The sequence below is a fragment of the Syngnathus scovelli genome, chromosome 9, assembly GCF_024217435.2.
Source record: "Syngnathus scovelli strain Florida chromosome 9, RoL_Ssco_1.2, whole genome shotgun sequence".
In the NCBI taxonomy this organism is placed as follows: Eukaryota; Metazoa; Chordata; class Actinopteri; order Syngnathiformes; family Syngnathidae; genus Syngnathus; species Syngnathus scovelli.
The window spans coordinates 8434855-8461369 of NC_090855.1; the positions used below are offsets into that span (position 1 = coordinate 8434855).

At 39.2% G+C, this 26515-nt stretch overlaps 1 protein-coding gene across 5 annotated transcripts in view; it reads right to left on the reverse strand.

Annotated features, from left to right (window-relative positions):
• The window catches only part of oxr1a (oxidation resistance 1a), a 91108-nt gene that overhangs the window by 34627 nt on the left and 29966 nt on the right, over positions 1-26515 (reverse strand). For 3 of the 5 annotated variants that reach the window (XM_049730502.1, XM_049730504.1, XM_049730501.1), the window contains one exon: positions 19262-19458. In XM_049730502.1, coding sequence (XP_049586459.1) covers positions 19262-19458 — 197 coding nt within the window. Of the gene's footprint in view, positions 1-5259; positions 5577-19261; positions 19459-26515 lie in introns of those variants that run through there. The other 2 variants (XM_049730503.2, XM_049730505.2) reach the window with 2 other exon arrangements.

A 26515-nucleotide genomic window follows, 5' to 3' on the forward strand; every position in this document is an offset into this window, starting at 1 on the left:
AACAGTAATATGTCTCTCTGTGAAAGTTTTTGACATTTGACTCACAATAAGCATTCACCCTCAAGTCTCATCATGCTCCACATACTGAACATTGAATCGGACTTTGTGTTGGGTTTAAGATTTCATAGCTCGCTTTAACATTCAGTCTCCCCGGCAAATTCGGATTAACGGAAGAGCTGACGTTTATTAAGCTGAGCCCTTGCCGTTGAGGCTTTAACCATTTAGATGAGACGTATGCCAACATCAGCGGCAGTGTCTCCAACAGTGATAACTGCTTTCAAAATAAACAGCTCTAGGCCAGTGAGTCTGGTGTGTTCACTTAACACTCTGATGCAACTTTCCACCCTTCTGTTATGCCTCTGATACTACGTCAAGACAGCCGGCAGGCCATTGAGCCATGGAGAAGCTGACCAAGACTCTAGTGTGAAAGGGGCCCAGTTTGCAAAATCACGGCAGGTTAAGGTTTGTTCTCTTAAAAAAAACAAACAAACAAAAAACAATCGGTAGCTGGGTTTAAATGGACTCTTGTATTCCCATTAGGATGAAAGTAAAAGACGAGAATCTGACATGATTCAAGAATGAGCCAGTAAATTAGTCAAACCTTTCATTAAGGAGCAGCATGCCCTCTTAGACTATGTCATCATGCCTGTGACTGCAGAAAGGACACTGGTCCTGAGTGTCTTTTGGCAATAAAAACTATAAATAGGATCAAAATGGTGAGCTCCGTGGTGGACTCTTTACTTAGCTCGCAGACGAGACCCTTTCTAAATTTCTCAACTGCAATTTGTCCTGTAAAAGAGGACAATTATTGTATTGAGAGTTTTGCTATCAGATTCATTGGGGTAAAAAAGTTTAAGTTGTTTGGCGTGTAAAATGCATTTCTAGTTTATTTGTATAATTCAACCTCCAAGGAACGCACTGTATTTGAAGCACTTTAAAAACTGTCTCCTCAGTCACCTATACATAGGATATGTTTACAGGGGCTCAGGACTGAACCCCACAACCTTTGGGTGGGAGACCACCAACAACACTCAAGGTGATTTAACTTGGGACTTGACTCATCATAGGACTTGACTTGAGATGTCATGGGACTTTAAAATTCTTGACTTGCCCAAAGCAAATCGATTTGTGACTTGCTTGTGACTTGACGGTTATGACTTGTGACTTGCACATCACTGCTGGTTACCAATGCAATTGACTGAATCACTGTATGTACTAAAAGTAGTAACAGAAGCAGTGTAGAAAGTGAATAGGTAAATGATTCAGTCGGAAAGACAAATTGTGTTGAATAAAAGCAAATCTAGCACATTTAAGTTCAAACTGTGAGAGTAAAAGTATTGTATATAAAGGCAAATACCACATATACACTCTTATAGAAGGTTATTTTTACCATCTGGGTGTGTACTATTGGAAAAACTTGCTTTTTACACAAATCATGATAAAAATGTTCGAGCAGAGCTTGTTCGTCTGTGAAGCGCCCTAAGGAAGATGTATTCCTTGAGCTTACTGTCACATGCATTCTAATTGTGAATCCTCATACATTTCATGTTACAGTTATTGCTGTGTGACCAAAGTCACAGCTGGGCGATGGGGGGCCTGGGCTCAGGAATAAATGAGACATGAGGGTGTTTCCAATCTAACTTTACAGGCTGATTGATGCACTTCAATAAATCGGAATACCATGGAGAACTGTTTATTTCTAATGCAAAATGTTGAACTCACAAATTCACTATACACGGAGTTTTTTTTTTTCTTTCAAGGGTTGATACTGAGGAGGATAAGAGGTACTAAAATTGGATAGATGGTTACAGCAAAAGTTCAGGAAAACAAAGAACTCATTGAAATAATTTAGAATATTACATTAATTTTTGCCTGAGTCCGGCAAGAAAGTGAAAGCGCAGTTGCACGAAACAACCCATTATTTGTACGAAACCACCCAAAATTGGGTTGGTTTTATTGCAACACCCCCCCCCCCCCAAAAAAAAACAAAAAAAAACAAGTTGGATCAAACAGACCCAAGTTCGCCTAAAGCCTGGAGCACATGGCAAGATATTAAAATTGTCATACGACTTCCAAACTCTGAGAGACTCCACACAGGATGAGAAAAAAAAAATCGCGGGTATAACAGTTCTGAATGTACAGTGTGTGCTCTGCAGCCACATGACCAGAGCAATATCATACACAAAGGGATTTCATTGATGAATATTCCCACATTGGACGGGAAATCTCTTTCTACCCAATGTCAGTGAATGTCTGCCTGTCTTCTGGACATCTGTCAAGTCAGCAATATTACTCATGATTGTGGAGGCTATTAAACCAGACTTGGAGCCCATTTAAACCCTTGGGCAGTTTTGAGTTAATTGGCAGCGTTGGACACCAGTACTTTACAACATTGACGCTATTCACAATGTTATGATTTTATGCAATACAAGTATAAAGCTTGAAATTTGAATGTGATTCAATATGTGTAAGGGAGCTATAGAAAGAGTTTAACTGAAATTAATTTGATCTGCACTGTACATTTAACAGTTAGGGCATATTTTGCTGGTACTAAATCACAATACTGCAAATGAACTCGTTGCCTCAGGAGAAACTCAACATATTTCGATGCTGTACACTTTTTTTGGTACATAAATGCATCTTCATCCACACTGTTTCCTCGTGGAGCGAGCACTGGCAACGCAGTGTCTCTGCACCAACACTAACCTCTCAGGTTACATTTCCAATAAATAGCAGAAGTGATGAGCTCAGCTATGGGAAACACAACCCTGCATTATCAGATATTCTTATTGAGCGAGCAGCACAGGATCCTGTTAAGGAATTGTGATTTACGGCTGCTATTCTGTAGGGTATGCTCACATGTACAGGAAACCTGAACCTGTAAAAAGAGGTCATTTTTATGGTTGTCATGCAAATCTAGATTTTGAACATGTCTCGTGTCATGCATGACTATGATTTGAGCTTGAAAGGCTTTGGAGCTTGCACATTAGTGAAGAAAAATAACAAGATGCCATTAGTCTTGAGGACACGACTCACAGGCTGCATGGAGTTTGAGTGTGCACTGCAAGCTGATTTAAAATGTTCTAAATGCCTCAGTTAAGTGTCCTCTTGACTAACAGGGGAAGAAGAAGTGCAACCATTGTAACATGTCAATTGGTTTGTTTCACAGTTAGGAAATTGCACAAGCATACTGCACCTAGAATTGTATGTTTTCTGCACAACCTATTTGAAATAATGTGATTTTGAAAAAAAGGGGTGGAAATTAATTTTGTTTTTATCTGATACTCCACATACTAAATTGAATTCGAATAATTGTGAGCTGCAGCCTTACTATGAAGGAAATGTGCTAACTATGATGTCACTGTGCTGCTAATGACATTGTGCCTTGAATGTATGCTGTGCAAGATATTGTAGCAAAAGAACGAGTTGGTGCTGAACATCTCAGCATCTTTAGCACTTAGCAGCAATTTGTAAATAGTTGCTAATATGTGTTTATGGTTAATGTAACCTCGGACTAGCGGTTGTGTGTGTTCAACCTTGTGTGTTGTGCTTTCATTTAGTTGTGCTGTGACTTCTGTTTTGTTATTCCCATCTCTTTCCACTCTATTAGCCGCGTGCAGTTGTTTATTGGCTAATGTTTGCTCAAGAACCTCTTCCTCGGGCAAGCTGAAGAAGTGCCTCTGTTCATATCTTGTGTAATTCAAGATCATCACAATATCAAATCCTTTTCTCCTTTCAAGGTTTACAGTTGAGGCAATCCAACAATGCAAATACCTGCTATGTCCACAAACGCAAGTTCAAACTCAACTATGCAAAGCAAAATCCATACATCAACATGATCCAGAAACGCTGCCTGACAAGCTCACCTGAGATGAACTGACCCTTAACTGATTCATTTTCAATTTTCAAGCGTGTTTTAACTATCTGTTGTCTGATTTTATACTTGTATATTGTAATACTAATTTGCTGTTCATAGCTGGTTGCTCCCCGCCCTAATGTGATTCCAGCCAAACGTCTGTGAAATGTATACTGTACACCCAAGCATTTATTCTGATCTATTGAGACTGCATTTCATGAGGGGAGCTATTAGCATGAGTGTCTCCATATCATGTACTCTCTTCTCACTCCCTGTTGTTGAATGCTTAATTACTCCTCTACCTTTAGTTATCAAGATAGTTGATAGAAATCCATCTTATTTGTTGCCACAGATGTGATGATTAGTTACTGAAAAGAGAGGATCGGCACCGTCCATAGCTGCTGGGGACAGGAAAGAGGACTCAGGAAGGATGAGTGCCTATGTGATGGGACATGATGCTTTTTTTTTTTTTTTTTTAAATCAGCTTGGAGCTGGTTAATGCTGAAAAGTACATATAGATTTTGGAGCAATATGCTGCCATCCAAACAACATCTTTTTCAGGGATGGCTAGTTATTTCAGCAAGACAATGCCAGGTCACATTCTGCATACGTTACAACATTGCGGCTTCATAGTAAACTAGTGTGATTACTATAGACCGCCCTGCCAGCAGCCCAGACCGTCTCTCATTGTGGGGTATGTTATGAAGCAGAAAATACGACAACAGAGGCTGCAGACTGTTGAGGAATTAAATTGTACATCAAGCAAGAAAGGGAAAGAATTCCAAAGTGTTGACAATAGTGCTCCGCCGCAGGATCCAAATGCATATTGATATAATAATAATAATAATAATAATAATAAACATGCCGCTGTTTTTGGAACATGCAGGTAGTAAGTTCAAATTGAGGGAATAGTTGAAAAAAATAACCATTTATTAGGTTAATATCTTGTCACTGTGGTGCATTCAACGGAATATAGATTAGGAATGGATTTTCTTTACGTTTTTACCCAACATCCCAACTTCACTGGAAAGTTTCTTTGACAGTGACAATTCGTCAGCTGGGCGTCAACATTCTTTATGACGTAACATGTCAGCAATGTAAACGGTCTTTTAAGACGCGTCTCTTTTACCAAAGGGGAAAAAAAACAGTGCAGTATAATTATTATATCCACGCGTTATCTAGCGAGTGAGACGCCAGCAGTAACTTCCTTTAAAAACTTTGGCGGACGCAACTGTCAACAAGTTGTCATCTTGTCAACACGCACGAAACTTTAAGCGCAGATTAGCGCCGAACAATTATCATGCAAAAGACAAGTTGTAATAAAACACATTGTTCAAAGTTATTGGTGGTGGAGCAACATCAAAGTATATCCAAAGCGCAAAAACAAAAGCGTAGCGTCTCACCAACCCGTTTTGGAGTGAACGGTGCTGTAATTTAGCACTGTCGCAGTAAATTGTGGGTCACAACCAACGTTTTCCTCTTGGCCGAATCCAGACCACAGTCTTTGGGTAATCACGTCCCTGACAGCCCTTGCGCCGTTTCCCGTCATGGAGAGTATGTAGCGGTAGTCCATAACTGCTGCAAAACTTTACTAGGAACTATTTGGGATTATTGCAAACGTCGCGATCATCCACCGTTTGGATCAGAGCCCCAATGCTGATGTTCAAAGTTTCACAGTCCACACATTCCTAAACAGGAACTACATACGTCACACATGCGCACACTGACACACACGCACAGTTTTTGCTGTCCGGAGTGGAGACCGTGCAGCTATGCTACGCAGTGTTGCAAAAGGCTACGGAAAACGTCAAGCGCATACTGCAATGCACATTTCAGTAAAATACGGGTACAGTCAGTGCTACTGTTGTTGTTGACGCATTGTTTTAAAAAAAAAGACCTGGTATTTGCCGTGATATAAATAAAACACCTAATTTTGCAAGAAAATATTAAAATCACAAGGATTATTTTTTTTTGTAATTAGTTTTTATGAGTCTTTTTTAAAAATCGTAGGCTTCAGCACGCCTGTGACCTTCGGGAGGAAAAAAACGGTCAGAAAATGAATGGATGATGGATTTTAAAAATATCCAATTCAGCAAATTACTACTAAAGTTTGATCACTAGTGATCCAAATGTTATTCCTCCAGGAAGTGAACAAAAAGTGACGCTTTACTTTACACAAACGTATTCATTCATTCATTCATGTCATCAAAGATAAGAGATGGCTGTTAATAATTGAAAAAGTAAGCTTTAGAGTTGAGTCAAGAACAAGTTCAATACTTAATGTGCCCCATCTGCTGGAGACAGTGAATAGTGAAGGCCTGCAAGTTATTTTCAGATCAAATTGAAAGGATACAACTCACATCTACCTTGACCCCTATGCAATATAACCCCACTGCAAATGTAACAGTACATTCTCATTTGAATACATGTATTTTAAAAAATGATAGGCACATCATGTTTACAGTTGTTTCCTACCCATTATTATTTTGTACTAAATAACCTAAATTAAAAAATCCAACCAATGCTTTTCACACATCCAAAAACTGATGGCTGTTTAACTCTTTCTGTCTGGTTTACATCACAATATAATATCATTGAAAACGTCAGCAAAAAGCTCTTACTGTGGTGACAGACCAAATAACCGTGACAAATCAATGTCAGAAGGTCCATCGGACAAATGCAACATACACACGCCACAAATGTCAATAGATCAATGCAGCTAAAAGCCTTGAGCGCCAATATCCAAGCATCATCTCTTTGAAGAGAGTGCAGCACATGAATCATTTAACCACACACACAGCACAGCACAGCACAGCACTACTATTTATATCATACTTTTTGGGGGGCATCTTTAACTTATCGTGGACATTACTACACCCATTTACCTCGTTTCATAAAAAAACCCCTAAAAAAACACAAAAAAGAACCCACAAAAAAAAAAACAGGTATTCTAATCCTCCTCAAGCAACATACAAATCACTACACAGTGATTTGTCATACATGGATGGGCAATACTGAGATTTGAAACATTTTGGTAGAAAAACTATGGATGTGTTAAATTACATTAATTTGCAGTGACAAGATTTCATCTCACCCTGTGTTTCTCTCTGACCTTACACTGGGACAGTGTAATCAGACTGTTGTCACACTGGCCCAGTGCCATCCCACAGAACTTTGGAGCTGCCTAATATATTGTGTTGCTGTACTGCTGCCCAGAGTGCTCATCAAATCATTCGTAACAGCTACAAAGGGAGTCGGATCCCCCTCTCCTTTTCAAATATAGATTTCTTGTGGTGACAAAGACTTTGAAGCCAATTCAAAATGGTATCATGAACTTTATCATAAACTGATGACCTGCTTTATTGAGTTATGATTTACTGATTTCAGGCAAATAAATATCAAGGAATTGATAAAATCTCTGATAAAATGCACCAATGTTACGAAAATATTTGTAATGTTATGAGATTTTTAGTGTCGGAATTCCCTGATAAATGCTGAACATTACAGTACAATCAGTCGCTAATTAAGTGTTTGATTAATAACATATATATAATATATATAATATTTTCTTGTAATATAATTTTTTTTACTCATAATAATGACTCATGCAGTATTATAATGTAAACTTATTTCTATTGTGGCATTTTTAACGTGAAAGCACAACATCGAAAAATATTTTGAATCACTTCAAAGTGTTGAGATCTTGCTGTACAAATAGTGTCACAGCTGCCAGCAATAGCCTCGAGGGGGTCTTGTTTGTGATGCTTTGTCATCAACTAGGAGTGCAGCACTGGGAAATAAATGTTAATCTCAGCAGTTCCCAAGTTGAGAGCAAGGTAGGCTGCATCTTAATCCTGAGAAAAGGAACATCTTTCTTACAGAACAAACATACAGTAGGTGCCACGGGAGACTTTATTTTCTACTGGTAGCAGTAAAGAGCAGTGGTTAGGTAAATTAAGATGAACACAGTAGCATTTTAGTCTTTAAAAATCCTCTAAAAGGGAACTTTGTTGCATCTGATGAAAAGAGAGCATTTTTTCTCTTAACTGGAGTGTAACCTATAAGACCACAGAAAAGTGCTCTGTGTTTCACAAGCGTTCTGCTCTGTTATCCTGCGGCCTAAACAAGAGCCATTAACAAGATGATGACCAATGAAGACATTAAGGTGGCACTAGAAGCAGGCTAAGACATCCGGACATCTCGTCCATCATCTCTCATAGACCCTTTTCAGGGATGTGAGGTTTCACCTCACAAGCTGTCAGCGCTACAGCAGCTGAGCATGTTTTTCCACTTTAACAGCAGGACACAAATATTCATGAACGGAAAAAAAATAAGTCGGGTGCTCCTTGTGACAATGATTCACCACATCATCTGGGGGAATAATTATTCAACAGTGTGGTTATATAAGTGTAACTGGTGTCACTAAAGTGACAGCCGGAAATGTTTGTCAAGTCTCCTAATTTTGAATGAGGTCTTCAAATGTCGCAAAAAATAAAACATTTGACACCAACATTCTCCATCTAGTCTGATGGGTGGAGCTGAAGAAAAAAAAAAAAAGATTTGACACTATAGATGCTAAATGTTCCATCAAATGCAGGGCAATGGATCAATGCAAATAATTTTGCAGATTTATTCCTTTTAAATAAATAAATAAATGACACTATAACAAAGAGGTAGAAAGAGCGAATTGAGACTCAGTGATCCTTCTGAATAAGAAAAATAAGTTTCCTTCAGCTAAGCAATAAGGGTGGAAACCAGCCTCCTGCATCATGTTCTTATGTTAAGAAGCAGCAGAGAACAAGAAAGCGATGGGTGACGACTTGTGCCATCAGGTCTGACAATGACCTGCTTCTGCAACAATTCAATCCACTGCTGTTGCCCCGGTTTCCCTCTGAAGATTGGTCTGCAGAGCGGCCAGCGCTGATCGATGAGTGGTGGCGCCCAAGCAAGCTATCTTTCACTTCACCACCACTTCCACAGCCCCCGCTCATGATCATTTATCCTCTGTGGTTGTCTGTGCTGTCTGAGGCCACCTCGACGAATGATGACCACTGTCTTTGGACGAGGAACACATCGATAGGCAGACCACCCACCACCACCTTTCTTCCCTTTGCTTTCTTTTTGTGCGCATCTCACATGTCTCCATAGCATTTATGCTGTTTCTCAATTTAGCTGAACATGCAGAGAGAAGATATTCTATATAAAGTATAATGGAATATATTAAGTCTGGTGGCCAGTGTATTGTACGTGCAATGTGAGGGAGGATACACACATTAGGCCTTATTGATATAATAAAACACAGCCTTACGCTAAAGGCTTGACAATAACCCTGACAAAAGAGTGGCCATCTAACCAAGGCAAAGACACAAAATAAATGCTCTATTATGTCAGCGCCCACTTTGTTATCTGCCTTGAACTCTTGGGACAGAGTTAATTGCCTTCTTTTGCACCCGGACATGGCCATATATTTCATTATTAGCCTAAAAAGCCTCCCATGAATCGCTAAGCTACAAGAAGAGCACAAAAGTACATTGACTGTGCAACATAAGCCTCCTCACCCTGCGGTCTCCCCCAAAGGCAATACAATCCGAGTGCACTGTGGAATCAGAGGAAATTATAGGCAAACAGACAGGTGGCAAGAGGTTCTGCACTCTCTTTGTCTGTTGTAAAACTGTCCTCACTCTGGACACTCCTCATCCATCACCTGATATCGTCCGCTCCACAAGTACACTAAATTGGATAATGAATCTAAACCCCCAGGAGACAGTAGTAAATGGATAATTTGTTGGTTAAATTATTATCTTGGGACATCTAAGGTGTTAAAGGGCGACGCACTTAACAGGATGCATCCTTTCAAGAGTGTGCAGGGTGGGCCTATGATCTGGAATCCAACATTTTAAATGTAAACTTTCTATTTTAATTGAACAATTCATTAAAGAAAGGGGGGATTAATCAATAAACACATAAATAAACAATAAACAGTCTTTAAAACAAAATTAAAACAAGGCTGATCAGCAGGAATGAGTGAATGTGAATGTTTGAAAAATTATTGTGGTACTATGATTATGAGTTTTAAGGTTTTGAGTGCATAGTGCATGTGACTATCAAGATAGAACAGTAGAACCTTATCTTAATGCAAAATCTTTCCAGAAGGAGCGTTGAGAAGTGAAACAGTTGAGTTCTGAAGCATTTTCCACATTAGAAATAACTGAAAGGCAATAATCTGTTCTCGGCCAGCAAGTTTTTACCCTAACGTTGCCTTTTTTTATACCACAATTGCAGAGCAAAAATGCGCAGAGCTGAATGTGCAATATAAATTCAATAATAAACACATTATTAAAACAGTCAATTTAAGATCTACATAACTTGGCATTAATTTTGTGCTGAATTTATTAACGCGGAGGTGGAGAGGAGGTGCGGGTGGTGAGGATCATTGTTTGAAAGGGGAATCCCTTTCCATATAAAAAAAATCTGGTGGTTGCATTTTGTCAGTGTTTTCCTTTCTTTGTTTTTTCCACTGGGACCTGGCCGCTAACCCCTTGTAAGCCTCCTAGCAACACTGGTAGTTTTTATCGCCTCTCTATTCCTTAAAAATGAATTTATGGTCAATCTCGGCACTTGAATTTCAATGCCAAGTTCATAACGCGATTGCCTTTTTCATAATTGTCTATGATCGCCTTTTTCAGCTGTGTCATTGTTCTCGCCACTTTCCTCTCCTTTTTTTCTCCCGCGTCTTTCTTGAGAGCCATGTAAAGTGGTCTACAACACGCCAATCAACAACGGCAACCAACGGTGACTACAACAGGTGGAACGAACTCTATTTTGTTTACAATAGATGTGCAAGTCAGGTTGGTTTCCGAAGCTAAGCCCCAGAACAGGGATTTCCTGACATTCTATGTAGAAAGTCGAAGATGTTGACTTGCGAGGCGGTTGACTTTCAGGATTCCACTGTACTTGCTAACATTTAATTTGAAAGCTATTAGAATACAGGTAATCGACATTTTGCTAAATGTCATTGGATACTCTTGTTACTTAATGAAACTCATTAACAGAGGTAGACTGTTCATATTTCATCAAAAACTCAAAGGACATTTTTGTTTTCTTTCATTAGATGTCGAAATTACACAAGAATCCTTGCTGAAAAATACTGCTTTATTTAGCAGTCCCAACATAAGGAGAACATTATCATATCACCCTGTACTTTCCAAGGGTCCGAGATGGTCAGAAGTTGTCAAAACATGCACGGACCAATTAAAAGTGGCATTATGAAGCCCACGGCCAACACACAGCCTGCCATCGCTATGTCGGCCTGATACAAAAGTCCCCAAATACAAACTGTCAAGAACTTGAGGGCAGCAGTCACGACCTTACGTTCAGCATGCATCAGTGTTGTGAATTGTCTCTGTACCTCCCCCTTCTAACTTTCTAATGTGAAATGCGGAGGTTGTTTATTCATGCCTATTTATTCCCATACAGCCGTACATCTATCCAACTCGGTGCTTACCGATTCGACCAAGAGGGAATCATTCAAATCTGATGAATGTTTCTTTGGCCATTACGCTTCTTTGTCACAGTTTTCCGGAGCTTCGCCATCCAGTGAATGTCCAAAGCAATGACCCGTATGAGAAGACAGCGTACAGCTCTGGCCGGCTAAATCCAGTCCTCTGGCTACTCTTCCTCTTGGATAAACCAGTGCATAGCAAATGTGGCCCTGAAGCATGTGCAATAAGCAGCTTTGGACATTCTAATAAAGTGGGGCCTAGAAGAGAATGAGGAACGAACCAAACAAGACACAAGATGCTTGTGAATAGGTACTAAGTGAGGTCTGTTTGAAACACGACTCAACCCCAGTTTAGTCCCTTGAACCGCTGAAGGTCCTTGTTTAACAGAGAAAAAGCCGCACAAAAATATGCATTTACTTAAAGGGCACGGTTCTCTTCATAATCTCTTTCTAAAGTCATGTCATCTGTTATTCCTCCCAATTATCAGCAACAATCCAAATGTTGTCTGCACAAAAATTAAACAGCAGATCAGCAGATGAGACGAGTATGTTTTGTCTCATCTGTTTGTTTACATAGAGTTGTTTGTTTGCAAAGTTATGTTCTATTATTAGCCATACTGCTAGTTAGTATGGTACTGTTGTGACCATGTCTCCTATTAGCAGAATAATCCATTTGCTGTCAAATGCAAAATTTGAAAACAATCTTAACTTTACTATCAGCTTGGTCTGTCTCAACTGGTACTAAATAGAGTAAATTGAAATAATACAAAGTAATCCATCCGTCCGTCCATCCATTCTCTTAACAGGGAAACGCAAGCCCATCACAGCTGACTTTGGACAAGGGGCCGAGTTCATCCTTATCATCCGCCATATCAATAATAAAACTATCAAATATATAGTGAACCTCTGTGAAGTACTGCTTGGATCAAAGTGACTTATTTTACTGTGAAGTTTCGCTTGAATTCTGAAATTTTTGGAATAACAGCTGATCAAAGTAGAAGGGTCAAGCTGCAATATTGTATTTATCTCGATAAAATAACCCCAATGTGCATTTGTAGATAAGTTTAAAATAAACACGTTTGCCTTGAGTGCTAGCAAAACCAGCATGAAGGACCCGTACATTCATGAGATTAAGGGAAACAAATATCAACAGTTATATGAAGTGGCAGATCTTGTTTTCTTTCCACTGCAAAATGAATCAATACCAGGGCTGGACCTGGCGTTTGATTGTGGAAAACTGCTTACTCTTCATTTGAGGTATATGTAATCAATCCTCGGCAGAGGATAGCGAGAGCCCTTTTTCAAACTAAGAGGGGAAACGGTGAGATTACTAGCTGTGTGGCATTTATAAATTGAACCCATCAAGAAGAGGGTCACCAAGAGACCCCCGCGCACATAATTATACCAGCAGACCAATATATTGTGTACAAATCTTTCTTTTACTGTAGCGCTGAAGTAAATCCAGTTGCAGGCTTATTTCCTTATATTTTTTGTTGTTATTTTTGCATAAAAGCAGAATGAACTTTGCTGCACATCTTGGTGTCCTTGTTGTGGGTACCTCCAGGGATTTAGATCAACAGAAAATGTGATATATGACAGTTTGTGTTTTGTTTTTGTTTTTTGGAGATAAAAATCATCATTTAACCTTGGAACAGATGAATGTCGAGCATTCTTACAAGCTGGGTCCCTTTTGGAAGCATGAAGGTTACAAGAGATGCTTAAAAGCCCAGAATTGATTTAAGGGCTACACGGATCATCTCTTAAGACATTTACAAATGACAAATGCCAGGCAAATATCTGAAGGACATGTGTGGCAGCAGAGGCATCAAAGAGATGATTGTGACATTGAAGAAGTCTGAGGATAAATGTTCCTTTTTATTTCTTGTCTGTCCGCCCATCTTAAATCATGACCTTGCTGCTGATATAATGAATGTAAATACCCATTTGAGCAGTCAGTTACAATAACAAACCTTTTGAAAGTTCATACAAACTAATGCTCATCCAAATTCCCTCATATGTAAGCTGCAGTTGATTTGTCTTGTCCTTCTCTGATGCAGAAACATGAGCAGGAAAAATCCATCAGCGAACCTCTGAGGTGTTGTAATACAGTGAACCATTTCTAAAGAGTCTGTTTATGTGCATTGACTTTTTACTCCAAACTTTAGAAAGATACTTCAGTGAACTTAACCTTGGTTAGGACAACAACATCAAAAGTACTAAGAGAATTATAACGGAAGTGAACATACAATAGAAAACAAAGGTGACATTTTCTGCCTGTAACCATGGGAATAACTTAAGCATACCATTAACCTTTACGGAAAAGGTTTTCAAGTTTCTAGCCTATCATGTTCCGGGGGAGTGTATGTATTGCTCACCAGGTCACAACAGCGGGTAACATACGAGTTCCAATATGTGAGGGTTTGAGGTTATACAATGCACTAGTTAGTTAGTTAGTTAGTTAGTTAGTTAGTTAGTTAGTTAGTTAGTTAGTTAGTTAGTTAGTTAGTTAGAAGGCATGCTCATTAACGTTGTGTTTTTGGTCTCAATATTTTATATTTATGGCTTAACAATGTTTTCAAGCAAATATTTACTTAAATTATGACCATAAATGGTTATAAACTGCACAACAAGGCACAATGGGACTATAATTTATTGTTTTTCCATCTATTTGATTTATATTTATGGCCTAGAAATGTTTGTGCAAATAGATACTGCAATTATGACTTTACTACTGCATTTGCGTAGGTTTGCAATACACTACGGTACATCTGGATTTTAAATTCAGGTCATGTCATAGCTGCAGAAATGGAACGCCGGCATGAATCAAGGATAACCTGTACTGGAATATTAAAATTAGCTTTTAGTAGGATTACAGACATAATTCTTTCTCTTACTCCTTCCCTAGCTGCTTGGAACAGTGAAAATGGAACATCTCTTACAAACACATAAATGGGAGGGGAAAAATGGGAAGAATGGAGAAATATAGAAGACAAAGAATAGCGTAGGTCTAAAAAGGTTGGAAGACGCCGAGGTAGGAAAGGATAAGAGAAAAAGCCTTTCATTGGATCACATTGCGAAGCTAAGCTGTCTTGTGGGGCAACGTGACCGGCCTTAGCACCAAGGTAAGAGAGCTCAGGCTTATCTCTGTGCACACAAGCAGTTCTGCTGGCAAAAAGCACTGTGGCATGGCTGAGGCTGCTGCTGCTGCTGCTGCTAACAGAGAAGCACATATATAGTGCTCACTCTACTCCTCCCTTGTGCTCATTCAGTCAATGAGGAGGAGCATGCTACGGGATGATGCCGATCGACTGCATACTGTAGGGAAAATTCAAACTCAAGCAGGGTCGGCAGAGAGCGACCAGCCATGATGCCATCTATGACTGCATCCCACATGGTGGTTAGTAAAAGCAAGGGCGTGTTAAATTAAATATGTCCTTTTGACTGGGTATAAAGTTAAGCTCAAATACCCTGTCAACCAAAATAGGGCCCTCTGAAAAGTAAAGTAGAAATAAGACCAGTCACAAGCACTGCAATGAAACTGTGTTTTACATTCAGATACAAAAACACTGGACTAACTTTTGGATAATAAGTCCAAAAAAGAGAGTTTCAGCTTTAAATACAATCTTCTTATTTCGTTGTAACGTTTGTTGTACATTTTTGTTTTTTCAGCGTCTTGCCCAAGGACACTTCAACAGCAGACAGTCACAGTCACTTCCTACCTTCATCTTTGCTTAACTCCCTTTATCAAACTCTTTTGGGAGAAAATGTGAGTAAAGTAAAAAAGTAATGAGTAAATCAAGAAAAATGAGAAAGTGTTGACACGCTGGAATAAGGTTTAGTGACGGGTGCTGACTGCTTAGAACGCAGTCAAATGCACACAATATTTAAAGCCTATTTATTTTGGTCAGACTCAATATCATATGGGCCTTAAGGCATTTGACCTTTGATCTACCAATGACTTGCTGTTTCTTTCCAATGCGTCAATGTGACGTGCAAATAACTGACACCTCTGGCTACTATCCTGATGTGTAAACACAAGTGAAGCACCACCTGGGACAAAAACAACCCAAGCAGGACAAAAAAAGAACATGGTGTCTCGCCTGCAGTGTTGGCCATAACCGTCAAACATCCCACTGATTAGTTTCTAATGTCACATTGTGGTAGGAAACAATTTTATCAGAACAACTAGTCCTGCCATGTACTCTACACTCAAACCAAACTACTATCGGAAGTCGAGGCAACAGAATAGCAAATTAACATCTACCCTGACAAAGCCATCGATGTATTGAAAAGCTGTTGATTTAATTCCGACCTCTAAGTCCTCCTCGTGAAATTGCATATCAAGCACACTTTGATGGGAGCCTTCAGCAAGTTAGTGTATTGCTCCCCCAGCACAGACACCTCCCCTCTTCGACCCTGCAGTGAAAATTCAATGAATAACTAACAGGGGAGTAATCAGTCTCACAACTGCCATAGCACCACCCCTCCTGACGAGTAAGGGTAAGCCGTGCTCGTGTCTTTTTTATTAGCATTTGCTCTGTCAGGTGTTACAGAGAAACAATGCTGAGTATGCATAGTCAGCCACTTATTGCTTGAATCAGTTTAGACTAATGCAATACACTGGCCTTTTAAAAGGTCATTATTCATGCAAATGTTTTTAATCTGTATTTATTAGGGACGGATGAATACCGATATCAGATATTGTGCTGAAACCGGGCTTATTTCAACGGGTCTCGTAAAAGATGCCGATACCAGCTACTGATACTTAACTATTTTAGGGTTGTTGCCATGAAACGCTATCAAGCGGAACAATCTTTGACACATTCAATCTACTATGTAGTGTCAAAAAAGAGAACAAAGACGATCTAACTTTAGAAATAGAAGCAGTGACATAAGGTACGTATATTAAAACACATGCACATTTGCGCAATTTGTTTTTGCAATTACATTTTTGCTACCAAAAGCAAATTTTCATTGTTGCTAGTATTTTAAGACATGACTCACGGTAAACGTTATACCATTTCCAATGTGTGCATTCATACAGCGCATGTGGGTTTGCATGAATATTCAAATAAATGCATGCTGACATGCTGTTTGACAATAATTCAGACTAGAACAGTGAGTCTGGAATATAAAACAATGTTCACATAATGGGCAGCTAGAGGCATTATGCCAATTATATCTCTGGTAGCATGTCAAAAATTGGCACAACTTGTACAATGACATATCAAAGCTACTGTTGGTGTCCTTGTGTTGTATATTTTTGCATATAAGATTGTTACACATTTTGTAAATGAGGATATTCATCAGCTCAGATCATGATGTGATGAAATGAGAGTCAGTGTTGACAGTGGACAATTGTTTCCAATGCATCCGACATGGAGGAATACATCCAATTGTACACGGTGCATCCAGGAATGAAGGACAAAAATGTTTTGGTACGAGGCAGATGACAACAAACATCAGACTCTGGGGAGATGTTTATCTGCAGTTTGGTGTTTCAATATTGAGTTGAGGTCATTGAGTTCAAGGATGTATATAATAATGTGAATGTCAGCTGGGGCACTGGAACATATAGGCTGTTAGACGCTAGGAATCAGGGGAAAATATATACCCTTCTGGGAGGTAAAGGGAGATTCCAGGAAATCTTAGCTTCTTGGTTCCTGCTGTGCAAGTATCTTTTTCTGGAAAAAACGCTGCAGATCCAGTCTGTTCACTCATATGTCGTGTCAAAGGATCCGTCTTGACATGGCAGCAATCAATTAGGATAGTATGGTCTATATTTGAAAATCAGTATTGTAATTTCAGTGCTTGTAATGTATATGTTATTAATCTACCATAGGAATAATTTTGCAGAATAAGCCTGGAAGTAGAACTTGTCTGGTTTGGGGTGGGGCTGCAAGAAAATGCCACAAAGCTCCTCTTGCTATTTAAAATATATATATATATATATATATATATATATATATATATATATATATATATATATATATATATATATATATATATACACACACACTATATTTCTCTCTGCATTGCACACAAGCCAGGCCTTGAACTCAGTGAGTTTTATCCAGGTCAACATTGGCCATAGCAAATGATGACCATGAGTCACGCTTTAGAAAAGCTTGTACAATTTGTGCCTATGCAGTTAAATGCCGTAGAGAGGAGGAAAAAAAATGGCCACATTTCATTTAATGGCTGAATTACCGCACTATTACTACCCTGATATTTTTCTCTCTCTCTTTCCAAACTGCCTGCATATGCTATTGAGCAGATAATGGATGATCAGAGAAGGTAAAAATGTCAACAGTGTGCCCATTACCTCATCTTTATCCTGCAGTTTTCTTCCACTGATAATTGCCAACCGGACTGATAACTATGAGGGCAGATCAATCGGCCATTACAACAGAGCCTTGGAGAGGCACCGGCATCGATACATGATGACTCTGTATGTAGTGAGCTTATAGAAATGAGACATCAGCACTTTCTTGAGGCCTTGTCTCGCTCTCTTCTCACCCTTGAGCTATGACCACACACGGTCCTTTGGAAATCCTAACCTTGAAATTATAAGAGGTGTATTTACATGACTCACTGTCTGAGCAAGGACATGCAACACAATCTAAATTTAGGATCTAGTCACTGGAAGCTGAGCTTTGGGTAAGGACAAAACATAGTATTCACAGAACTTTTTAAACTTTAGATAAGAAGATGAAATTGAATATACAGTAATAAAATATATTTCAAACAAATCCGTATACTGATATTTGGACTGTTCATACAAATGGACTGTATGTATAAAGAACAACATGGTGATATAGTCATTAGCCAGTCTGGTATGTTCTTTGCACGCTTGAATTGGTTTTCTCTGGCTTCCTCTTGAATTCCTACATGTATGTTAGAGAATCTAAATTGCCGATATAAAAGCAGTGCTTTGGTACCATAGTGGGGAACACTGCAGTATTTCCTCACCATTTGTGGGAAATTACCAACCAAATAAAGAATTAAATGCATTCTTATTGAAGTAGTTTTACGTAAAAATAATTGTCAAATAACTGTCTCTCAGTTGAGATGTGTCCGCAAATAATGGATAGGTTCTTTCGAGACATTATGCAAAAAGATGAATTTACAAGGAGTGAACAGAGAATAGGTGGGAAAAACTGTAAACGTAGATTTATAGTATGGTAGGGGGAAGCTCTTGCTTCCGTACTGATACTATTTTCTACGGGTAGACAGGTTTGAACAAATCAGTGGGATTATTATGCCCCAGAAAGAAAACATATCCTACATTATACAATTATTAAATTATTTGCTGCAGCAAATGTGACAGATTCAGAAATAATACGTTCATCATGATTATACAGCTGACAGCATACCAAGATGACCAGGCTGCTTGCATGGTGACATACACTAAGAGCCTAACAACAGCCTCCTGGCAACTCCAATTTATTTTCCATATGGAGCCATGCTTTTATGATTACGTGTGACATGCAGAATAGGCACATACAGACAGGCCATTGTGACGACTGTCACAATGACATGGAGTGGTGTATCAAATATTCTACATTCACAATCTGCCTATATAAAATAGTAATTCTCAGAGTTAATTCATACCGTTAAAAAGGAATTAATCAATATTTATTATAGTGCATTCGTGTAGATCTGCACTACATCACACTAATATAAAATAAAATGAATAAATCTACTTTTACAAAATTATTTTGTAAAGGCAGGTTTTCTTTTATTATTTTGTGAGGCAGATTTTTCTCTTAAATTGGAGCTCATATCGGATCGTGGAATTCATCACAACGCTGTAGCCGGTCATTTGGAAGGTTTTGGTTTCAGAGTGTCCATCAGACTGACAAAATCAGTCAATACAGAAGCTGACAAAATAAAATGCCTACCAATGGTATAGCCTCTCTTCAGTTCGCCACACCGTGGGCTGCGGCGCTGGGAATTAGTGGTGTTATTTTCCTGCACCGCGAGGACGGTGGTTGTCTTGGCAACAGGTGATGCAGCTCTGTTGAGGGGCGAGGCTGGCACCAGAGTTGGGGAGAAGCCTTGGCTGGCAATGTCCACTGATTGAGACTTCTTTTTCAGTCTGTAGTAAAAAGCAAACTACAGTAAATAAACAATGTCTCGATGGATATGTTGTTATGTCATTTAAAGGTATTGCAAATAAAACCTTTGAGCAACCTACGCTAGTCCAAGGTAAAGCACTGAAAGCATATTTGCATTTTAGGTTATTGATTTCATTGGTTTGTCACAGAAATTAGATCATGTATGCTATTTTTTCCCAGGGGCACAGAAATCTATAGAAAGGATCAATAGGCTAATTGTGTACTTGCTGAGGTGAAATGTATTAGCCACGTTGCTTGTACAACACAGAGTCTCAACGGAAACACAGCAGGACATTACAAAGACAACAAAGTTTCAGAGTCTACAACACACATTAAAATGCAACATGGCCAGAAATTGGGAGTCATAGTATTTTCTTGTTTAAAATAAGCAATACTCTGACTATCATTGGATAGCATGTTACAATGGAATGATTTGTACTGAATCAACATATAAAATGTTTGTGCATAGTAAAAACAATGAAATGAAATGAAAATAAATGCACAAATGAATAATCTTGAACAGTTAAAAAGCAGGTATGTCGATTACTTAGTCTATTACAAAACTGTGCACTGCTGCTTTCAATTCAAAGAAATTCAAATGGCCACAGTTCCCCGCTAAAGAGGCGCAATTATGGCTAGTTAATGTTACCCTTAAGTGCAGTATTAATAATTTGGCCCCGAAATTCTCTTTCTGTTTAACCATTTCAAAATGAAATAAACAGTCTTGATGAACTATGCATACTTACATTAAAGTTTAGCATGCAAGCCAACATTTGTGAGTGGGAAGTAAACAAGCATGGTCATGAATAGATCAAATTAAATTTGGGCTGTAAAGACAACAAAGCTTAGATATCATTCGAGGTGGAAGTTCATTCATTGCGGAGTTCTCACTGGTTAACATGGGTCAAGCCAAATCTAGGACAACATTTCAAAGCCTGTTAAAAGAATGACACGACAGGTTCCTAGTACCTTTTCATAGTTCATTATACTAATAAGGTTGCAAAGCACCTCTTTCAAAGTAAATGTGGTGCGTCCACAAAAGGTTACACTGATAGAAGTCTTTTCACCTGGCGTTTGCAGGACAAAATGTTCTGAAAATGATCCAGCAAGAGGAATGTCAGTGGGTAAGATTGTAAGAGTGGTCAAGAATCTCATTTAAAATCCCCAAATTTAAGGGCTCACTTCTGCAACTGTCTTTTATTGACGGCTTGATGATTTCACATATGGGGGAGTCAGTAGATGTACTCCTAATAAGAGGAGTAATACAATAGAATACAAGATTATTCTCTCAGAAAGCAAAATAAAAATCTGAGCAACAGAGTGAATAAAATGAAACAAGCTATAGTCTTGTAAAGTCCTGAAACAGCAATACAAGATGCACAACACTCACTCTTGCATTGCACACTTTCAATCATTCCAGCAAAAGTGCTGAAGCAAACACATTCTTTTTGGCCATTTCACCCAAATGCTCATCTCCTGATGGACCAGCAAAGCAGTGCACATGGCACAGTGTCCGACTGTATTATGAAAATGTATAATCTCTATGGAAATGCTGTCTATCACAGTGTCTCTTCTTTGGAAATTAAACTTACTGGTCCAGTGGAGACAAATTATGCAAAAGGGAAAAAAAAAAAAAAACCCTGCTTGCTGACCTTTCTACATAAATGGAATAGTATAACATAAATGGAAAAGTTGGACTGAACATGTGTCATTTAACGATTATTGTTCCTTAATTTTCATTTATTGGAATATAGAATAAGAAGTATCCGTGTGGTAAATTGTAGGGGTCTCTCCGAATGTTCTTGAATTGGAGATTCAGTTGGCTTGGAAGAGTGCACAGAGAATCAGAATTATCCAACTCAAATCAAAATAAATCGAATTGAAGTGTGACGTGTGGGTGGTGCGCGTGCCTGGTATCGAGGTGACCCAGGCGGGCTCCTTGGGTGACAAACCAGGTAAGCTATGCGTGTATGGGACTAGTCATTAAATTGAACTATTAAACAGCCAGTCAATAAAGCCCATCCAAGCAGTGTATCAGTGTATTGACATGTTTTTTTTAAGGGGGGCAAAGTACAATGACTGATTTAAATGAATTGGGAAGAAATTCATTAATGTCAACATAAACTGAGGTTTAGGGTACAAGTCCAAGCAGTTGCAAACTGCGTTAATTACTATTTTGACAAAGATGTGGGTTTGTTTAGATGGAGCATAATGAGTATGAGGAAGGAGTGAAAAGTAGAGACCTGCAGCTGGTGTTTTTGCCTGTGAAGGATAAGAGAGCGGGGTAGTGCCAAGCTGTGTGAAGTCTATCTCCACTCCCTTAGGAGTTGGTACTAATTACTGTCTCATAAGTGGAGCGGAAGCCTGTATTCTATAGCTTGTCTTCTCTGTTCATTGAGCTACAAGGCTAACTGGTATCAAAACTCCACGTGTGTGTGTGTGTGTGTGTGTGTGTGTGTGTGTGTGTGTGTGTGTGTGTGTGTGTGTGTGTGTGTGTGTGCGCGCGCGCGCGCGCGCGCGCGCACGTGCGTGCGTGCGTGCGTGCGTGCGTGTGTGTGTGAGAGCTTCAGTGACAAAATTAGAAGGCAGAGGAAAGAATTACATGGGTACTTGTCATTTTGATATGAAGTAAAAAGTATGTTGGAAACACAATGATTTCAGAAAAGGAAAGATACCCATGATTTTTACATCTTCAACAAGGTAACATTTTTATTTTGTTACTTGACACCTCTGCTCACAAGTATGAGGTGTACCGTTGCCTGTCTTGTGCCCTTTTTCACCAAGCTTCTGTGCCTCTCCATGAAGAGGAGAGTTTTGATAGAATTCTTTTAGTAACTTGCATTGCAAATTTGTTTCTGGACGGTTTTTTGCTTTCATAATAGCTAAACCACTGCTGACAGTTGTGCAATATATTCTCAATGGATGCTGATTGGTGTGGACATCTTCAAAGACTAGAATCGTAAACGTTGAGTGTAAGCTTGGTAAAATGGATTTTGCTGATTATATTTTAAACCCTTGCCTCGGAGCATTTAATGTTCACATAACCCTCTCTTTTGGAATGAGTTGGTTCGGACTGAATGCTTCAATGTAGTCTTCCATTAAATTCAACGAAAACTATGACGTCACATTAACCGAGATCAGAATCAGTGTAGTAGAAATAGTCATCCAGTATTCTAGTTTCAAAGACACTGACTGCCATTATGGATGTATGGAGCCTTAGCCTCTACCTCTCCAAACCAAATTTCCATTTTGTACTGAGGAGTGATACACATGACAACCTGAACGAGATTCCATTGTTCATTGGGAAAACCTAAAGACTCCCACAGAGAAAATGAGCACAAATTAAAGAGGCATTTCGCTTTTACACCAGTGAGAAATTGGGACTCAAGGGTACTTTTTTTTTTTTTTTTGCTTCATCATGAGCTATTATTGCACCAATCTCTCCTGCAAGCAACGAGGGATGCACATTACCAAAGACATCAACTGTTGTTGATTGCTATCAACAGATAAAAAGAAAGATGAGAGAATGATGGAAAACAGGCCCAGTCATTTTGTTTCCTATTCCGCTTTTGTGATCTGACCTGGCCCAGGAGGCTGTGGAGCAGCTCTGCCAAACTGGCATCGATCAGATTATCGGACTGCACAGGGATCCACGTGGCTTGGCAAAGGATGCATAAACAAAAAGGAAATTTGAGGCTAAGTCAAAACACACTTATCACACTGCTGCTAAGAGGGATTAGGCCCAGAGAAAAGAGGCTGTCGTTTTTTTTTCATCCTATTTGCTTTGCTTCCCATACTTTGCAGTGGCAGTCACAAATTTACTGGGGGAAGGGTCTTTTTATACAGCCTTGGATAGAGTGCTGTACTGTATGAAGCTTGGTGGTGACAGAGTGACCTCATTGTGTAGGCAAGACAGTGACAGTAACAGTTTGAATGATCCGAATCTGAAGTATTTTTTGGTGACAATTTCCACCCAATCAAATTTCAAATCAGCATTTCAGTTTTAAAATTTGAATTACAAACATCCCCCAAAATACCAATTGCATCCAATTTATCCCCCGAAATTAATAATTAATAACGACCTGCCCATCTATGTCGTTTCAACTTCAATGGATTCCAAAACTTGTGCAAGTTAGGATCTTAACTTCTTTGAACTGACCTACTGTAAGTGAGTCTTCTTCGAGTGTTCAAAGGCACATGCATTAACCTTAACCTTTCATGTCCAGCACTGATAATTTAATTGATTTATTAGGAAGCTAAAATGTCCCCAACGTGAAATGCAACTGTATAGTTTATAGCACCTGCAGCTATTTTTTTCCACATCCTACTTGTAGTACTTTTGCATAAACCAACACACCACAGTAGTAGCAATAGTAAAGGGCAAATCAATACACAAGGTCAACTACCAAAATGATACTGTACTTAAATATTAAAAAGTACCCAGACATAATGTGGCTATAATCATAGACATGAAGTACTTAATTACAAGAACATGAGGGGAAAAATCTCTGCTAATAATCTCATCAACATCCATCAGTGCAACATGTTTCAAAACGGTTATTTGAAATGGATTGAAGGGATTTAAATGAGTACAGCCTCAATCATTACAAAACCAATGGAATAGTGTGATTAGCTTAATCTTAATGAGAATGTGCAAGTCATGGTTGAGGCAGTCAGACTAAATCTTCTGACATCCAGAGAACGAGGGCAACAACAACCTGTGGCCATGCATGTTAATGAGGCCTTCTATTGCATCCGGGAGCATAATGAAATACGGCTGAACCTCGACACTCTCCGCTCTGCTGTCGGACACCTCCGCATAATGATGTATAGAGCACACGCCACATTACACTCATCTGCCCTTGCTAAATGCCACGGCAGCAATTCACTGTTGAGGGGTGATTGGGTAGTTTTGACCAATGAGGCTTTTAACCTTCGTGTCAATGTAACAGGAGCTTAAAGGCTGTCGGCAACAAAGACACAAAGCTGAATGAAAGGAATCACAAGCGACAATGGTGACAAGTGTGGTGGGTTCAAACCAAGGGGAAAAAAAACAGGTCATAAACAATCTTTGATTACATAATTTATATTTAATTGTGTGTTGAAATAAGAGCCATTGGCCGTTTTTTTTTTTGCTTGGATTAGTGGAAGACTTGAGGTACGAGGGCTGTATGGTGGCAGTGACACTAATTACGCAGCAGTTTGGCAAATATTGAACATAAACTAGCTTCCCTGCACTGACACTTTTTCTTGAATTACATTTAACCGTTTGGATTGGGGCAGTAGTTCGCGCAAGTAAATCAAACTATTTACACCAAAACAATACGAGATGAAGACACTGGCAAACACTATGTCTCACCACTCACCCAGTTCTTGAGATGAATAATATTGCTGTATATTTCTCTCACTTAGCAGTATCTGCCATGCAACAACTGCCAAACTGCTCTATTAAAAAAACGCTCTATAAATCAACCAAGGCTGCCTAGGGAAAAAGCTGCTATTCATTTTCTACAATGTATTGATGCAACATTAAAATTCCCATTGGCCAGAGCTTTTCACATGACTCACAGGGGAATTATCTTCAGTGACAAAAGGCATAGAGTGGGTAGAGATGGGGGTGTGGGGGGGCTCATTATATGTTTGGCTCTGACTCCAGGGTACGTTTTTTCCTCTCTCACTTTCTGGATGTCTGTGTATCACTTGGGTAATGAAATACAGATACACAGGAAAAAAAGTAAAAAATACATGAAAATGTGTTCTTTATGTCCTCATATTGGCAACAAACACCTTGTCAGAGTCAGCGGCTCAATCTCACACAGCCTCAAGCGGTTGATTCATTGAGCGTACCCATGGGGACTTTGCTGCAGTCTGCTACTGTCCCATTTTGCCTTTTTGCTCTACTCGTTGCTAGCCTCAATCTTTCTCTTGCACTCTCATTGGCCATGTGCCGGCGATAGCTTGCAAACTGATTGGTCAGCATAAGTAGTGGAAACAACGTCACAACAGTGTGGCTTGTGGTAGTGCAGGAATACTAGATGCATTGTTTGAATTGTCTGTTTTTAGCATCCCGTTCATTATTGTACATTGTGTTTCATTATAGCCCAGAGAGAAAGAAGGGCAGCAAAATTAGAAAGTTATGCTTCACACTTCATATTCCATTTAAATTCTTGGAAAGAACAAAATCCTTAGGATAAAAACAAAACAAAACACTGACATAAATGGCATGCCATTTAACTCTGAACATTAGAGGGATAGAATGAGGAATTAATTCGAGTCACAAATGTTGACTGAAAAACAATTATCAATATGGAACCACACAAACTCAACAAATGTGCAACTTGTCACCTAAACTGCAAGTTTTCTCTTGCTTTTGGCTGGAGTCTTCATATTTTAAACAAACGTGGGAAAGCAGACAATTGCTTGAAAATGATGCGTCACAGCTCCTTCAGCCTGCCTCTGTGGCCATGAAAGATTTGTGATACAAAGTCTCCTACGTCACTTACGTCACTAGAAGGATTAAGTGAGGACTATCTAATTTAATAATAGACACATTCAAATTGCCACTTCTGAAGTGGCATATATAGTGAGGTGGGAAGAATGTCAATTTGAATAGTGAATTTTCATAAATGTTCACATCTTCTCAGCCAATGTGCTCACTTGCATATCTGGCATTAACAAAGAAGGCACTCCTAGCTGGAGGCACCAGCATCTGTCACCACTGGTGTCACTGTCACAAGCCAAACAGGTCACACGTCTCCATTGCCTGCTTTAGGTCAACTGAAAGTTAACGTGTCGTCATGCGTGATAAATGTAATAGTGGCAGCTACTTACTATAATGACAGAATGCTGCCCAACCTTCTTCTGTCTATTTGATTTGAAAATTCAACTCCCCCTTTCTACTTTTGCTCCACCACCATGTGTGTCGTTCTCCTTCTTGTCTGCAGTCAGTTGGCAGCCTGTTTGGCTCAGGCTGGTGACCCAATGCCCCTCGATAGCAGGCATCATTTGGCAGCAGCTGCTATATTCTGTTACTTGCTG